The sequence below is a fragment of the Miscanthus floridulus genome, chromosome 6 (genome assembly GCF_019320115.1).
Source record: "Miscanthus floridulus cultivar M001 chromosome 6, ASM1932011v1, whole genome shotgun sequence".
Classification (NCBI taxonomy): Eukaryota; Viridiplantae; Streptophyta; class Magnoliopsida; order Poales; family Poaceae; genus Miscanthus; species Miscanthus floridulus.
The window spans coordinates 120,290,135-120,308,579 of record NC_089585.1 but is presented as its reverse complement, the minus strand read 5'-3'; the positions used below and the strand labels follow the sequence as shown (position 1 = coordinate 120,308,579).

The window sequence follows — 18,445 nt, the reverse complement described above, 5'->3', positions numbered from 1 at the left end:
ATTGAAGGTTGTATCGTGTTGACATCAACGAGATTCAGTTGCCGTGGACGAGGTGACGAACACATTTGGTCCAATTCAGATGTCGTTTAGAATGCGTTCAAGAGTTCGACACCGAGTGGGGGCTATGATTACTCAACCCGGTGAACTTAGGCACAAATTCATGTGCTTCTTGGCCACGGACCATATCGCTCCATCGTCTCCTTGAAAATGATTACGCGGTTCAACGAGCATGTGGTTCTTGAGTGCGTAACGGATCCTACTACTACATGCGAGGCATGTGATCTCAAGGTGTAGGACGCCAGAGGTAGGCGTGTTTGATTTGCCCAAAATTGTGCTCCGACGGCATGGTTTTGATTGGCGCGCATGACGCATGTGTTCGATGGACTCGGAAATTCAGTGCCCCCGTGACACCATGAACCACAGATATTCAGCCGTCTTCTAGAAAAGAAATATTTTTTTAGAATTTTTCTAATAAAAATAAGAAAGATCTGTCATTAATTCAGTGGACTCTATCACCACTGATAATAATAGCCACGGATCAATTTGTTTTCTAAAAAATTAGCCACATTTGCCAATAGAAAAACAGTAATCTCTAAATGTACATCTAAATGCAAACAGATCTGTAGACTACTAGTGAGAAAATTCTTAGTAACAGATTCTAGGTTCGTCTCCTCGTAAGAGTGAACTTATTTAACTAGCCTAGGTTTCAAAACATCTCTGGTCGTCTGTGTTCTTAAGTTATACGAGTAACTATTTGAGTCACTTTTATCGAGATGCACAGAGCTATGTGCTCGTGGCACGTCCGCACATTTCTAAATAATAAGGGGAAAAGACGTTCAAAGATAAATTTTATTAGTTATAGGTGTCAAATTTCGTAGGACTCAATCGAGTCAAAATCCTAGTAATCAAAGATTCTAATACACGATCTACAGAGAGGCAGAGAGAAAGGGAGTGAGAGGTTGCAGACCATCGAAGGCCGTAGTGGTCGAAGCAGTCGGAGTGGTGGAAGCGCCGGTCGGGATCTCGTTCGCTGATGCCATCTGCACGCCGACAGCGACGTTCAGTGGAGAGAGGAGTTGGTGCAGTGACGTCCTTGACGGCGTCGTATGCGTCGGGGTGGCGTTGCCGGCGTCGGTGGTGCTTTCCGTCGCTGGCAGCGCCCCTTCTCAAGATCGGGTTAGGGTTAGGATGTCGGTGGATGTCTGGCAGTGCGGTGAACCTCGTACTACGAGCCCCGGCCCCCACCTTTCCTTTATAGCGCTGTGCGACGGGGGCCCACCAACCATGTAGGGTTGGGCGCCTCTGATCAGGGCACGAGAACAAGGCCCAAAGGCCGTTGGGCCTAATGGCGTGGGAGATCAATCCAACATTCTCCCCTTGATCTCTCATCACTTTTTTCGTTCTTTAATTCTTACTCAAACTTTCGATTCATATTTTTCTTGCTTTCATCCTATTTCATCACAGATTAGTGCATAGAACTGTCCCATCGTCACAGCAATTAGTGTCGTTAGACTAACAGCCACAATACACTTCTCCGTTTTGAAATGTAAACTTTCTTTGGGCCCTTCGTATGTTCGGGAATCATAGGCTTTCCCTTAAACCCATGCCGGCTATGTGTTCTCTGAACACGTTGGGTGGTAAGCCCTTTGTGAGCGGATCCACAAGCATTTTCTCTGTACTTATATGCTCAAGATTTATTATATGATTCCGAACTTTATCTTTCACAACATAGTACTTTATGTCAATGTGTTTAGCAGCACCACTTGACCTATTATTGTGAGCATACTGTACCGCTGGATTATTATCACAATACAATCTCAGTGGTTCATTTATATTATCAATCACTTTCAATCCGGGTATGAATTTCTTCAGCCAATTCACCTGCCCCGTTGCCTCATAGCATGCTATAAACTCGGCATACATTGTCGAGGATGCAGTTACGGTTTGTTTGGAGCTTTTCCACGATATAGCCCCTCCTGCGAGAGTAAATATATATCCTGACGTGGATTTTCTCTCTTCTCCCGCATAATCAGAATCTGAATACCCCTCTATCTGCAGGGAATCAGATCTTCTATACGTAAGCATGAGACCTTTCGTACCCTGCAAATAACGTAGGACTTTCTTCACTAAATTCCAATGTTCAATTCCTGGATTCTTTTGATATCTGCTAAGTAACCCGGTAACAAAAGCTAGGTCAGGGCGTGTACACATTTGAGCATATTGTAAACTTCCAACAGCTGAAGCATACGGTACCGCTTTCATTCGGTCAATTTCATATTGGTTCTTGGAACACTGATGTTCCCCAAATCTATCGCCCTTGACTATAGGAGCAGGTGAAGGACTGCACGCATGCATACTAAATTTCTTCAGAACCTTTTCTATGTATGCCTTTTGTGATAATCCTAGAACCTCTTTTCTCCTATCTTGGTGAATCTCTACTCCCAAAACGAATAAAGCCTCATCGAGATCTTTCATATCAAAATTTGAGGACAAGAATTTCTTTGTTTCTATTAGTAGATTGATATCACTACTAGCAAGTAAGATATCATCCACATACAAAATTAGGAATATGTACTTTCCATTCTTGAACTTTGCATAAACGTAATTGTCCTCAACATTTTCTTTAAACCCAAAACCTTTTATCGTTCTATCAAACTTCAAATACCATTGTCTTGAAGCTTGCTTCAATCCGTAGATTGATTTCTTCAGACGGCATCCCATATTTTCCTTTCCTTTTACGACAAAACCTTTCGGTTGTGCCATATAAACATTTTCTTCCAAATCCCAGTTTAGGAAAGCCGTCTTTACATCCATTTGATGTAACTCCAAATCATAGTGGGCTACAAGTGCCATTATAATTCTGAAGGAATCTTTACATGAGACTGGAAAGAACGTATCATTATAATCAATCCCTTCTCTTTGCGTGAAGCCTTTTGCCACAAGTTGTGCTTTAAATCTTTTTATATTCCCTTTGGAGTCATATTTCATTTTGTAGACCTATTTACAGCCTACTGTTTTGGCTCCTTTCAGAATATTTTCTAAGTCCCAAACTTTATTGATACTCATTGATTTCAATTCATCTTCCATGGCCTTAAGCCACTTTGATGAGTGGTCGCTTCTCATGGCTTCTTCAAATGAGGTGGGATCATCCCCCATCTGACATTCTTCTGTTTCATAAACTTCATAGTCATCAGTAATAGCTGATCTTCTTATTCTTTGAGACCTTCTAGGTGCCTCCGGCACTTGTTCCACATTGGGCTGTTGTTGTTCTTCCTCATGTGCAACATTTGGTTCTATAGGTTCCTCAAGGATAGGTTCCTCAAGGACAGGTTCCTCATGTTTATTTATTGTCGCCACGGGAGAACTTGCAACAGGTGTTGGCACTATAGTGTCCTGCACTGTCGGTGTAACAGCAGCAAGTAGCGTGAAGAATGGTTCTTCAACCATCGGAGTGGGTACATGTACCCACTTTTCCTGTAGGCTTATTTCTCGTGCTACCATGCTCCCCCTGATCATGTTATCCTCCAAGAACACAGCATGTCTTGTTTCTACAATCTTCGTATGTCTGTTAGGACAATAGAAGCGATATCCTTTCGATCTTTCTGGATAGCCAATAAAATGGCAGCTGACTGTCTTGGAGTATAACTTTCCTATGTTTGGGTTGAAAACTTTTGCCTCGGCTAGACAGCCCCACACACGCAAATAGTTGAGTGAGGGTTCCCTTCCTGTCCACAATTTATATGGTGTTTTAGGCACCGACTTGCTTGGTACACGATTAAGTATGTGAATGGTGGTTTTCAGCGCCTCCATCCATAAACTAATCGGTAATGTGGAGTAACTTATCATGCTTCTTACCATATCCATTAAGGTACGGTTACGTCTTTCAGCCACTCTATTCTGCTGAGGCTCCCCCGGTGTGGAGTACTGAGCAACTATGCCATTTTCCTGTAGGAACTTTGCAAACGGTCCAGGAATTTGGCCATATGGGGTATGTCGCCCATAGTACTCTCCACCTCGGTCTGATCGTACTATCTTGATTTTCTTATTGTGCCGATTTTCAACCTCAGCTTTAAATATCTTGAATTTATCCAACGTTTCCGATCTTTCTTTAATTGGATAAATATTGCCATAACGAGAGTAGTCGTCTGTGAATGTTATAAACGAATCATAACCATCCACACTTTTCACAGGAAAAGGACCACATATGTCTGTGTGGATTATTTCTAAAATTTCTGTGCTTCATTTGGCATCTTTCTTAATTTTCTTGACATACTTTCCTTTGATGCAATCAATACATTGTTCTAAATCTAAAAATTCTAAGTGCGGGAGAATTGATTCCTCAGCCAATCGTTCTATTCTCCCCCTCGAAATATGGCCCAAGCGACAATGCCATAATTTCGAAGAGACATTATCAATTCTCTTCCGCTTCTTAGTTACATTCGCAGATGGAGAATCATTCACATTCTCATCGCATACATTGTTCGCATTCTCAGCAAGAGATAATAAATAAAGCTTGTTTTGTCGGAAGGCAAGACCAACACATTTATTATCAACCAATATCTTACACTTGCCACCACCAAAGTGGCAATCAATTCCATCATCATCAAGTTTCGAAACGCTTATCAAATTTCTACGCAAAGAGGGAACATAAAGTACTTCTTTAAGTCTAAGTACAAAACCATTATTCAATTCTAAAGAAAAAAACTCCAATGGCTTCAACATTGGCTTGCACTCCATTTGCAACTTTAATCGTTCTTTCTCCTTTTCGCAAGGTTCTCGTCCCACTTAACCCCTGTAAGGAATTTGCAACATAAGTAGTTGCTCCTGAATCAACCCACCAAGTGGATTTATCATAACATAAAGACAGGGATTCATCTACAAATGTAATAAATTCATCACCTTTCTTTAGCAGAGATTTCAGGAAGTCTGGATAATCCCTCTTGTAGTGTCCCTTCTTGAAGCAGTGCTTGCACTGATCTTTTTTAGCTCCACCATATTGCTGATTCTCAGAATCCTGAGGTTTCTTTCTCTGTGAATTGGAGGAAGAGCCCTTATCCCACTTAAGTTTCCCTTGTGGTTTAGAATTCTTGCCATTAAAGTTCTTTCTTTTGTTATCCTTCACAAAATGAGTGGATTCACCCTATGAGGACTTTATCCTCTCCTCTTCCTGAGCACACATTGAGATGAGTCTTTCTATGCTCCATCTTTCAGGCTGCATATTATAGTTCACAATGAAGGTGTCATATTCTTTTGGCAAAGAAGCAAAAATCAAATGAATCAAGAAATCCTCTTCCTTCAAATTCATTTCCTTTAGCTTAAATGCCGTAGTGTTTATCTTCAAAATGTGCTCTCTTATGCTACCACCAGTGAATTTTTCATTCATAGCTTCTTAATCAGTGAACTTGCTGTGGCCTTGGTAGACCCAATAAATTGACTCTTGATTTTCTCAAGATATTCTGTGACAGTAGCACATTCAGGGATTGAGCCCCTTATCTGTTCTTCTATGGGGGCCTTGGCCACCAACAGGTACTTGCGGTTAGAGAGAGTCCATTGCCTATGTTCAAGATCATATTTCATTCTTATTTCATCATGATCACGCTTTCGAGCAGCGAAATCTACGTCAGATTCATTTTCACCTCTCACTGGGTCCTCTGGCTCAGTAGGACACTGTGAGGTGATGGCAAAATCGACCTCTCCCAACGCAAGTTCCAATTCATACTTCTCCCGCCACACACGGTGATTGGTCCCATTGAGTGTTGGGATGTTGACAATGTTCACAATGCATTTGTCTCCTAAAACTACACTAGAGTAAGTAAGAAACATTTATATATAAAATTTCATGCTTTAACTCAACGTTGATCAAATTAAAACTTATAATGCATCCATGCAAACATTTTACATCACCGTTGGGCAGAAGTAAAATTAATGCACAATTTCTCATGGATCAAAATTATAATATTGTTATTAACAACGTTGGTCAGAAAATAACAACATCATAATCTCATCAAAATTATCAGAAATTCATCACTTCTCTTAAAATTAAATTATCCCGTTGCTTCAAATTTAATCAAAGAGAACAATAATTATCATGCACAGTGGAAACATTAATAATCTTTTCATATTATTATTTTTCCAGAAGCACTAAGTACTTTACTGTTTTTGGCAAAATATCGTTGGATAAATTTTGCACAGAAAAAAAATTGTACCAAAATCATTCAAATTCATCAAAAAAATATGCATTGAAATTGCTTCTGAAAAATAATAACAAAAATTTTTCTTTTCACTTCAGCCCAACGCGGCCTAGCTCGCCCATGCGCGTGGCCCAAGACGGCAAAAACCTGCTCGGCCCAGCTCTCCGCGCGCGCACAGGCCGCACCTAGGCCGCAACCTGGGCCTGGGCCGACAAAGTCGTGCTGCCGCGCGCGCCCGCCTGGGCCAGCCAGCGATCCAGTCGCGCTCCACCGTCGGATCGAATCGGACGGCCGAGCGTTCGTTTCGGCCGGTCAAAACCATCGCCGCGCCCGGTGCCCCGGAACCCTAGCTCATTCGCCCCCTGCCCTTTCTCTCTATTCGCTCTCTCTTCTCAGCCGCAGCGATGATAGCAGCCACCGAGCAGCCGCGAGCGAGGACGGCAGAGCGGGCAGCCATGGCGCCGTCGCTGGCCCCCTCGCCGGCGCGCGTGCTCCCCAACGGGTGAGCACGCCGTCGTCGAGCGGCCTAGCCATGGCGCCCCCTTGGCCGAGCCTGGCGAGCAGCTGCCCCGGCTCGGCCCTTCTTCTCCCGCGCCGGCGAAGGGCCATCCCGACGCACGACGAGGTAGTTTTCTTCTCCCTTTGGATTCGTTTTCTATCTTCTTTCTTTTCTTTCGTTCATCCGAATGAGAAACTATGGTTAGGGTTAGGGTTCCGACCCTTCTTTTCTTTCTTCTTCCCCTTCTTTCCCCTTTCCCCTTCTTCTTTTGATGTGGGGAATTAGGGTTAGGTCTTAGGGTTCGGCCAAATCCGAATTAGATCTGTTCTGTTCTTGGGTTAGGGTTCGGCTTCGTGAGCCGAGGGCCCTATCTCTTCTCTGATTCGAATGGATCTGTTCTCTTTTCTTCTTTTACCCGGTTAGGGATACATAGAGGCCACCTGGCTCTGATACCATTGTCAAATTTCGTAGGACTCAATCGAGTCAAAATCCCAGTAATCAAATATCCTAATACACGATCTACAGAGAGGCAGAGAGAAGGGGAGTGAGAGGTTGCAGACCATCGAAGGCCGTAGTGGTCGAAGCAGTCGGAGTGGTGGAAGTGCCGGTCGGGATCTCGTTCGCTGATGCCATCTGCACGCCGGCAGCGACGTTCGGTGGAGAGAGGAGTCGGTGCAGTGACGTCCTTGGCGACGGCGTATGCGTCGGGGTGGCGTTGCCGGCGTCGGTGGTGCTTCCCGTCGCTGGCAGCGCCCCTTCTCAAGATTGGGTTAGGGTTAGGATGTCGGTGGGGTGTCTGGCGGCGCGGTGAACCTCGTACTACGAGCCCCGGCCCCCACCTTTCCTTTATAACGCTGTGCGACGAGGGCCCACCAACCATGTAGGGTTGGGCGCCCCCGATCAGGGCGCGAGAACAAGGCCCAAAGGCCGTCGGGCCTAATGGCGTGGGGGATCAATCCAACAATAGGTATTAAACAAGAACTTTCGATGCTTATAAATAAACCATACATTTCTGGTACGCGTTCATGGTAACCTAGTGTCTCTAATGGAGTCTCCAAATTTATTATCAGTCCTCAATGGAGCATGATAATTCTGACGTAGCAAGCCAAAACATAAGTAAATAATGAAAGTTCTAAAGAATTAGATCTATCTGAGTACGTCAAATTAGGTTTGTAGACTCTAATGAGCATTGACAATAATATCTATTGGATCTATTATGTTTTTTTTAAATATTGACATTTGGCATTATTAAAAATAACAAAAAACAACCAATGCTCACTAAAATGTTAAACGGTACGGTAAACAATCAGGCACATATGGTTTAGCGTTTATTCGAGGTGCAGCCACTTACACGGGCTACATGATCAATTAAATGGGATAAACATCGATTAAATGGACATACCATATCACCGAGTAGTGTTAAAATAGCATGTAAATGGACTACATGACTGTATACGACAACACTGAAAATAAAACCTAAACCTACAAGTCGATTACCTGCATATGGTATTATCAAAGGTAATCTAAAATAACATTCTAAATTATCCCACATATGTCATTATGAAAAATAATATAAAGTGCTCCGTAAACTTACATGTAGATTACTCTCCAATGCTATTATGAAAGTTAATCTACAGTAGCCCTTCTATTTGAATCTAGATTTTCCAACTCCGACATTATAACAAATAATCCAAGTAATCCTTTGAATTTGCATCTAAGTTACCGAGCTAGCCACCTATGTGCATATTAAAAATAAAATAAAATATTCCCTCAAATTTACTTTCATGTACTAACATTAACATCGAATTTTATGCAAAAAAAAAAACTAAATATTATAGAGATGAGCCACCACAAGAGCTGATATAACTAGCTAGTATTTCTCCTAAACACAACTTGAAGATCGGTAGAGATGTGACGCAAGGGGTGGGGAGACTATTAATATGTATGAAAACCATATAGAGATCACATAGTATGTATACAAGTACTATGTTTATATATATATTGAGAGAAAGCGAAAAGAGAAGTTATGATTTGCTATAGGTACGAAATATATTCATTAGTTGCTAATATTTTTTGTTTGGTGCATCATGTGTGTGTAAAGATGGCAATGGGGACCCGCGACCCGATACCCGATGGGTATTTACTCTATTAGGGTCTGAATATGGACTAAACACACTACCCACGGGTACATAAATGGACCAAACCCTTCACCCATCGGGTACGCGGGTATGGGTATGTTCCAGCAGTCCCTATACCCGTTAACCCATGGGTGAAAAATACCCGGCCCAAAAGTAAAAAAGCCCACCAGCCCATAAGGTAAAACCCTAGGTATATAATCTTATCCCCCATTCCCCAACCCTATCCCACCCGCCTGATCCCCCATCGGCCGCCGAAAAAAAAACACCGCTCACAAAAAACAACGCCGCCGCAAAAACAACAGCGCCCCCTCGGCCCCTCGTCTCGCATCGCATCGCTCCAAATCCAAGCGCCAGGAAGTCGCCACATCCGACCCGACGCCATGCCGGCAACGGAGCAAGGAAGTGTCAACGGAGTGAACGGACGGTGATTCCCCAGTTCTCCTTCCCCTTCATAGTTCATATGCTTTGCAGGCGTAGCCGCGCTCCTTGCCTCCTTCTTCCCCGCACTAACCTGCTCCTTCACTCCGGCGTCAAGGGACATCGTGGAGGTCCGGGAGGACTGTGACCGCCTGAAGCCGCTGGATCCCGTGCTCGTCGACGCTGCGAACACTCTGAAGTTGCAAGATCCGGAGGTCCAAGCTGAAGTTGCAGTAGAGATTATTATATGCTATTATTTGTCTAATTTTATGTGCTCTATTACTAGTGGTTGCTGTTGAATTATTGATTTTTATGTGCGTAAATAAACTATTGGTGGGTACGGGTGACCCGCCGGGTATGATTTACCCGGCCGGGTATGGGTCTGGGGAAAATTCCCCACCCATAGTGGGTATGGGGATTCTGACGGTCTCAAAATTTTATGGCGGGTATGGGTCTGGGGTGGCCATACCCGATGGGGATTTATCCATTGCCATCCTTATGTGTGTGTAGAAGCACAGGTTGGTGGATTGAACTTGTCAGCATGAGCGCTACTCAAGCCTGAGCAGAGTCTCGCTTATCACTCGTGGAGTCTTGGACTTTTGGTGTGTCGTCCCCCCATATTTGGTTAACCTTTCTTGCGGTGCGCAAAAGTTTCCGGTGATGGTTCCTGCTGGGTGCAGGCGAGCGGTTCTTAGCAGACGACCATTCTTCAGCACGACCAGGTCACCAGGACAAAACGCCGTTCTTCGCGTAGCTTTGCAGCCACACCCCCGGCGAACTACTCCTAGTCCTAGCTAGCTAACAACACCACCAGGTAGTAGAATCTCAGTTAGTTCTTCCCTAGGGGTGAAAATGATACGGATATTTTCCGACCGTATTCGAGACCGAATCCGTTTAAAGGGGTTCAGATCTATCCATATCCGAGTCCGGTTATTCAACATCCGACACCGTATCCGTATCCGAATACTCAAATCGCATATTTATGATGTCGATATTAAATCATATCCTATCCGACATGGTTGACACTATCCGTATTCGAATTCGAATCCGAATAGAAATATAAAAAATAAATATAATACCAGTGATATCGATCCGTTTTCATCCCCATTCTTCCCTCAAGCTAGCGACACCAACTTGCACACACAACTTGGCGAGTGGCTGGCCCCAAGGCCTCACGCACGATTATCCGCAAGTTTACGGCGTCGGATGCTAAATAACGACGGAGGAGCAATGCTTTTCATCCTGTGTTTATTTTTTTTCTTCTATATAAAAACAAAAATTCTTCGCTGCAATGCAATTGGGTCGTTGGCCTGGACCGATGGGTCCACGAGCTGACGTTTCTATGCAGCGGTGTTTGGTGAGCACAAAGGAATACCCGGCACTGCGGTAGAGCTGCTGGCTGCTCCTGCAGTCCTGCATGACCCCAAAACCATCTCCGCTCCGCTGGACAGGACAGACTACTCCTTCGTCTCTTTCCTGGAAAAAGGAAAAAGGAAAAAAAAAGAGAGAGGAAGATCTGTTAGTTGGAGCTTCTCCATCTTTCTTGGAAGGTGTGTGTTACCCATTCGGTTCGCTAACCAGATCAGAGGAGATGCTTCAGCTATTTTATTTTATATAAGAGAAAACAGTCCACGTTTCTGAATTCTCTAATGGCTCGCCTGAATTCAGTAAGTAGCCTGGTCTCTTCAGAGATGTACTAAAGAATGTTGAGAAACCTGAAACCGGTGCCGGGTGCCACAGCAGTAGTGACTGACTGGATGAGTAGTTCGAGTTTGTACTCAGGAGTCAGGACAAAGCAGGAGCTGTTGTTTTCAGTCCACTGTGCTCGCCGTGCACGCGTCGTATCGGCTGTAAACAAACGTATCAGTATATACAACAACACCAGCACGCGTAATTCTCTCTTTTTTATGCAGCATGTTTACTTGCTAGCTAGCTGCTGTTTTTCAGTCCACTGTGCTCGCCGATGCAAGCGCATGCGTCGTACTCGTACCGGCTATACACCACCGTTAGCGATGGCCAGTCCGACCTTGCTACCATTGGACGATCCTTCAGTTTATTTCTTATTTTAGTAAGGATCAAATAAAAATAAGTTAAAAAGTGACATTTTATCTTCACCTTCAAAATATGATATTCTTCGGTTTATTTCTAAGCATGGACGTTCTTAACAAGTTATCATCAATCGTGTTTGTTCGAGGAAAAGAAGAAGATCAACGGGTTAGAAAAAAAATATTGTTTCACGGTGATTGGGTCGACCCATCCTACCTATTAGGTCAGTAGGTTCTGGACATATCGACCAATTTTTTGATATTGAGCGCATCCCTGGTGGCCCTTTGACATGCTTTCATGTGTCCAACCAATTACCCAATAGATCGACCTGACCCATTTCCATCTTTAACCACGGTATGCTACAAGTCCACAGTAAACATCGACATGTGTTCGTCTTCCCTTTTTTTTTGCAACATGCTTGCTACTAAGGTTAATCTTAGTGGAAGTTTTATGACATTAAATAAGTTGACATGATACAGAATAGATTAAGGGAGAGATGTTGAAAGTTTTACGGGATGAAATGAGTTTTATGAGGGTGAAACTTATCTGCATTGTTTTTAACACATGGAGTCTTGGAAACTAGAACATAAAACTCCCACTGAGGCTGGCCTAATACTGCCTTCATCCAAACGTGTACGTCTCACTTTTTTATGACTCAATTAATCTCAAATTTAACTAAATATATGAAAAAGTACTAATATTTACTATAGAGAATAAGTATCATTTGTAATAGAATTTTTATGGTAAACACATTTAGAGATATCGAAGCTATTTTTTATAAATATAATAATCAAATTCAAAAGTAATTGATTATTAAAAATCGAGTGTATTTTTTTTTTGAACTGAGGGAGTAATTGCTATGGAAAGACGTAACTGCTGACAACATGCAGAGCGGTAAAAAGACCGATGAGGCGACAGCTACGGAGGTACCATCGTACCAAAGACATCAAAGGCCCACGATTGGCACAGCGTACCCGACGTCAACATTAGGTAACTCTCATAGCAAACACCAGATAACGTACGGTTCATATAATTAAAAAAACACGCACTATGTATGTACGATAGTGAATTCTAGCAGACATTGGTTCTTCAGACCCGTGGAAATTAAATTAGATGAACCCCAAGACCTACGGTTGACAAGGCACAGTGACGTGAACATGCGGCTGAGCTCTTCCGAAGGCAACAACGTACGATCTTGGCTGAAAAAACATAAAACCCGGTGTGGCGGTGACGCGGTGTGTGCGATCATAAGCTGTTGATGTTAGAGCTGTAGTAAGGCTGTAGGGGTTTTTGTCTCCAACTCCAAGTGCTGTTTTTCTAAGAAAAAAAATGTTACTGAATACTATAAATTGCAATGCCGTGGAGTGGAGACGAAGAAACTGCAGAAAACGAACTGTTGATTTTTCCAGGCGACGACGGTGCATAGAAAACTAAACTTGCTGGGGAAAAAGATGCCTCCCCACCGGAGACAGACAAGACTCAAAATCAACTGAAACATGCCGTGCTGCCATCGCCAGTCCCAGCCAAGCTGTTTGCATGCAGGGATGGCGGAATGCTCAGTTCTTCCTCTCCTCCCCACGTCAGGACAAACACAGACACGACGACGAACGGCGTCTGGTCACAATTCGTTCGTACGCAACTCGCTCACTTGAAGCAAGAAGAACCAGTCGTCCTCATCATGGATGATGATGGATCGACACCTATGTCCAATCCAGCCATTCTATCTCTGTCAATGCACCGCGCCATGCTTCTTTTCGCGCAAGCAGGCAACCGTGCCGACCTCTGTTCCTCCCATCCCGGTGTCACCTCTGCTCCCTTGCACCGGTCCGCCGCGTGGCACGGCCATCTGCTGGAAGAAACACGTTCTTCTCAGACAAGACGCGCGAAGAGTATCTGGGGTGGGAGTTTCCGAGCTGTTTTGCATGGACAGCGTTCGTTCACGCGGCATCTGATCCGACGAGTTCGGCATGGCAAAGGCACCCAGCTGCAGAACTGTTCAAAACGAACGACCACCATGCATCGTGCAAGCAAACGTTCTTCTGAACCAGCGCGACGGCCGTGCCACACGGGGAAGCGGTGGTGCATGTACTATAGCAGGCCAGTAGCTGTCAGCAACAGCAGGAGAAGGCAGCGTCTCATCTCGGGTACTGTAGCAGATGTCGGGCAGGCAGGTCAGCTGAGAATTGAGATCGCACAGATGAATCAACGCCTGCAGAGCAGAAATAGTCAAGGAAGGCTATTAGCCTATTAGCAGGACGCTGTGTTAGGCAACCTGGTAGACACGTTCTCAAACAGCGCTTGTTTATCATGTGGCATGCGCTGACGATCGACCTATGGGAGCATGAACAAATTGGTAGAATCTGCAAGAAAACAAAATTCGGGTGAATCGGACCCCACTGAGCCGGTAAACACAAGACTCTGTCTCTGTATAGTACGATCATACGAGATTGCGAGTGACAACGAGCAACAGTGAATGACAGCAGTGGTTACCTCACATAGTCACAGCATCTGTCTGGTTATTCCTATTAGCCTATACATCTTAAGGGCTCAAGGGCATAAGGCTCATGGGATCCATGGAAATGGAGATAGAAATCTACTCCGTTAACTATAGTGATTAGTAGCTAGCTAGCTAGCTAACTGATCGTCAGAGCGAGGCTGAGAACCATCAGGGCACGTTTAGTTGGAGCCCTGGAAAAGTTGCCTGCGCAGGCAGCTCCACCCAAACACAGCCAACCAAAATCTCAGGATCTGAATCAAGACCAACCAGGCCCTCAGTCTTCGGCCCAGCTGGTTGCCGTCTTTCCAATCTTGTGGAGAGCCTTGACAACTTCCTCCGGGGTAACGTTCCCTGTCACCGTGACCTTGTTTATCTCCGTCTCAAGGTGATAGCTCTCCATATCTGCATGCGCATATGTGCTCGACTGTAAGCATGGTTAAGGATACAAGAGCTCAAAGTGAATGATTTATGTGGTATAAAAAGAACTGAGTTGACGGTTGGCTTACCGTCAATTGTTTTGATTGCCTTCTTAATGGCCTTGATGCACCTTTCACAGTGCATCCCAACCTTCAACTCCACAACCTGTGGCCATATGAACTTTCAGGCTTGCCTACTGTAAAGATGATAGATAAACTACTAGATGCATGTAATTCAGGTAATAAACAAAGTAGCCTACAAAAAACTTACAGCCATGGTTCACAGAGAGTAGAGCCGGAGTAGCTCAGTAGGAGACTACTGTACCAAAATCAAACAGCCTTCAAGTAGAGATGCCTGGCTCTCTGCATCCTGGAGCTTATATAGCTGCATCCGTACCTTCCTCTTTTCTGCAAGCAATTGCAACTTTTGTTCTCCACCGTGCAAAATAAAGCATGCACTTTGCAATAGTTCATGAAGTCAGGCACTTCACACTCGGAAAGGAGCACTGCAAACAGCCGAAGGCCCACTAAAGGAATAGGGTAGATAAGAATCTCCTTTTGAACTGTCCCCAGCCAATCGCTTCTAAAGTTACTGATTACATTAGCCGACTTGCATAATTGCTCTATAAGAGGCTCAAGCCTGCTGTAGAAATGGATGGGTGTAATAAAGTGCAGAATTTTTTTGTTAACCTGTACCTCTAAAATGTCAGTTCAAATATCTCTGAAATTATTGCCTATTCATTACATTTTCCTTTAAATATAAAACAGCTAAATTACTAACCAACCGAACAGGAATTTACAAAAAGGAAGAACAACGCCACAAAAAGCGATGTCAACTAAAACAGAAGGAGAACGACTTGGCTACTTCTAAATACCATAACTCAAATCATCCTTCAGTCGTGGGTTAGCTTTTGAGCTGGATGCTACCATTTGCCACGAATTCTGAATCAATTCCTTCCGTCTCCCCACATTCTATTACTGGTTGGATGGGTGGGATCATTTCACCATCCACCGTGAGTTTGACATTGATACCATTCCCCTCTGCTACTCCATTAGAGACCGGCAATTCAGCCGTAACCACTGATCCTGGCCCATTCTCCACATCATCACCATCCATAAATTTCTCATAGAAGCTGCCGTTCTTCACATCATATAGGTTCCCCGTGCGCACCTCCTGTGCAAGCACACATGGCCAGCAGAATAACCACTGCGTGTAGTCTGTTAGTGATGCTGATCCAAAGCACCACCTGCTCCTGGGCAGCCCAAATGTCTTCCTCATCTGGATCCTCCAGAAACCACCATACAGCAGACCAAAGAAACACAGCACAATCCCTGCAGAACCAATGAAATCACCAAGGACGTAGTTGTGGATTTTCATTGCTGTGATATTGAACACCCAGAATGGCGCAACACACAGAAGCAGGAAAATGACTGTGTGCACATACATGTTGCCAAATCCAAGCCGCTCCATGTTCCACCCGAACACACAGAACGTGCAGAGGAAAGAGAGGTAGCATGCAGTAGGGTCCTCGCTGCAGTCAAACAGCCCGCCAGCCCATGCGGGATTGCTCACCACAGTTCCTGTTTCAGGTGACTCAACTTGAACCATGTCTGATTCATTGGTTTCTTCATCAGACAGAGCATCATTGCCTCTGCCAAGAGGACTGTACACTGTGTATACTCCAGCAAAGACTGGTGCAGCGATGCCTAGGATGAAGAAGAAGTTGTCAGCAAAATCAGAGCGTGATCTGCTCGGGTAGCCCCAGTACAGGCCACAATCAGCATACTGGCATAAGCAAGTGATGTGGAGGAGGGCAACCACAAAGGATATGTGTGCTCGCTCATTTGGACGGCACATCCCATTCTTGCAGTAAACTTTCCTGAGCTTAGCAGCGTCCTCTGGCAGCCACCGGCAGAGGAGAACAGTATGGTGGATGATATTTGGGTGCTCGTATAAGCTCATGAGGGTGAAGAGGGCGTTAAGTATTTGATTGTCAATCTCTATCCAGTAGTTTCTTAAGGGCTTGGAAGGGAATGCATCGTTCAGCAGTCCCAACATTAGTAAGACTAACATGCCACCAGCGGCACCAACACAGAGCAGCCACATTAGGAGAGCAATGTTCATAGGATGCTTGAGCCATTTCTTGCATAAAGTGAAAACTGAACTCCAGTTGATTGTTCTGATAAACTGAACATGAAGGCTGCCATGGACGCTGGTGGATGGAAGCCGAAATTTTATCAACGGGGAACAAAGATTGATCTTCTTTAGCCACTGCACCGAGGGAGTGGCTTCCAGGAAATCAAGAAGCCGTCGCTCATGACGGGCTGTACCTTGCATTGGTCCATCATGAAGAGCAGGAACTGTGACATGATATTCAGCCAGAATTGGTGAATCTGCATCTGAACATGGCACATCTTCTATATCATCTTCAGTGGCATTCCGAGCCATTTATGATGTGACTGAGGCTTGTGCAAGCACATAGGATGATTCACTCGAAGCAGTTTGGTATAGAAATTACAGCACCTGTTGCATACGAGAAAAGAAAAGTGATTTAGAATACTGGATTTCGGAATTCAGCGTATGGGCAAAATATAACTGCAAGACAACATCACAAATTGTGCATAGATCCTGAGAAACGGGAAGCATGGAGTGGCCTCCGGCAAGGATGATAATATTCGGCTAGCAAACTACTACGTTCAGCAATTTCGGTAAATCAGTAGAGCATATGCTGTTCGACTTATCTTGGTTCTGTACACATATAAGAAGATAGGTCATAGGTACCAGTAAGATTGTAAGAATCGACATGACAATTGATGAGTTACATGATATTGACAAACAAAAGTGGGAAGATCTGCGAGTTACCTAAGGCATAGGCACAAAAAGAAGCGTACCTCTGGATCGGATGGAGTTAAACCAGAGCAAGGAATCCCCTCGAAATAATCAGAGGGAAAGCTGCTAGACTGATCAGGACCCGCAGGGCCGCACACTCGACTGAACCCGCAAGCAGCTTGCGATGAACTGGAGCTGTGGAGGGATCCTGGGCTTGGGGGAAAAAGCGAGCAGAGTAGCCAGTTGACCCTCAATTCTTGACGAATGGCACCGAACTTTAGTCCGGCGAAAGGAAGAAAGACTATTCCTTAGGACAGAAGCTTGCGACTTCAGTTCCTTGGACGGCACAGGCTTTGTCAATTGTCGACTCCCCGTGAAACCGTGAAAGTACCCCGCGAAAAAAGCAGTTGGGCAGCTCCACTCACCTGGCGTCACTCGGAAGCAACGCGATGAAATGGTTCCTGCGCGCGTGTGGCCCAGGTAAGCGCACCAGATGTGGTGACGAGCAGGTCAATCCTGGGAGGCGAGGTGCGTTGGGACCAGGTGTGCTCACGAAGCGATGTTCCCCGGTCAGACGAAACCAGCGGGCGTTGAAAGCAGGGAAAGCACCTGAATTCCACGGCCGTCTTCGCGCCGCCGTGCTTACGCGAGTCCACCGAGGCCGAGGCGGCACTGCAAGATTGACCGTCAGGGAGGTGGGCACGCGTCCTGAAGACCCACTGGTTCTCCACAGCTGGTCTGCTACTGTGACAAGGCATGGAAACAAGTGAGAGACACGGAGGAGATTGCGGGCAACGGGGCAAGACGGAGGAGAGAACGGGAGGATTTGGACAAATGCGCGCACCTCGAAGTCGAAGCCTCCGATTCTCGAACACTGCGCGGCGAATCTTGCCGGTCTCCGTCCTCAACTACCAGGGTCGCGGCGGATTCCCCAATGGCAGGGCAGTCGCGTTGGGGGGAAGGAGAGGAGGGAGCCGTAGGGAGAAATTTCCTATGGGGCCGGCTTCACCACGGGCTGGGTTGGAAATGCTTCGGTGCGGCCGTTCGTGCGGACGCCGCGTTTTCTGCGCTCACCGCCAATCCAACAGGCTGCTTTCTCCTGTCTTCGTTCTTTCACGATTTCTTGAAAAGAAAAAAGAAAAAATCCATATTACCTCATCAATTTTCACGAAAATCCGTTTTTCTTCCCTAAACTTCAAAACCAGGTCAAACACTTCTCTCAACTTTTAAAACAATTCATCTTACCTCCCTGGTCCTGTTATAAGCGGTCTTAAAGGTGGTTTTGTCTTTGTCTTATTTATTTATTTTGGCTGAATCTTAGAAAAATCATAGTAAATCACAGAAAAATCATAAAAAGAAAAAATCAATTTTATTGGACTCCATATGAGTAGATCTACATAGTGAATATATA

At 44.9% G+C, this 18,445-nt stretch overlaps 2 protein-coding genes across 3 annotated transcripts; both read right to left on the bottom strand.

Moving 5' to 3' along the window:
* Positions 1 to 9,358: 9,358 nt before the first annotated feature.
* On the bottom strand, positions 9,359 to 14,481 carry LOC136461126 (superoxide dismutase 1 copper chaperone-like). Its single transcript, XM_066460562.1, has 6 exons — positions 14,476 to 14,481; positions 14,295 to 14,370; positions 14,087 to 14,190; positions 13,381 to 13,500; positions 10,621 to 10,721; positions 9,359 to 9,467 (listed from the first exon to the last, which is right to left on the bottom strand). The coding sequence occupies exons 1-6, from the start codon at positions 14,479 to 14,481 to the stop codon at positions 9,359 to 9,361; spliced, it is 516 nt and encodes a 171-aa protein (XP_066316659.1).
* On the bottom strand, positions 14,480 to 18,099 carry LOC136456755 (uncharacterized). 2 transcript variants are annotated; one of them, XM_066456715.1, is made up of 4 exons: positions 17,879 to 18,099; positions 17,460 to 17,778; positions 17,097 to 17,370; positions 14,480 to 16,728 (listed from the first exon to the last, which is right to left on the bottom strand). In XM_066456715.1, the coding sequence occupies exon 4, from the start codon at positions 16,651 to 16,653 to the stop codon at positions 15,109 to 15,111; it is 1,545 nt and encodes a 514-aa protein (XP_066312812.1). In that variant the 5' UTR covers positions 16,654 to 16,728; positions 17,097 to 17,370; positions 17,460 to 17,778; positions 17,879 to 18,099; the 3' UTR covers positions 14,480 to 15,108. The 2 variants fall into 2 exon arrangements, with proteins under 2 accessions (XP_066312812.1, XP_066312813.1); XM_066456716.1 differs by having other exon boundaries at positions 17,097 to 17,775.
* Positions 18,100 to 18,445: the final 346 nt, after the last annotated feature.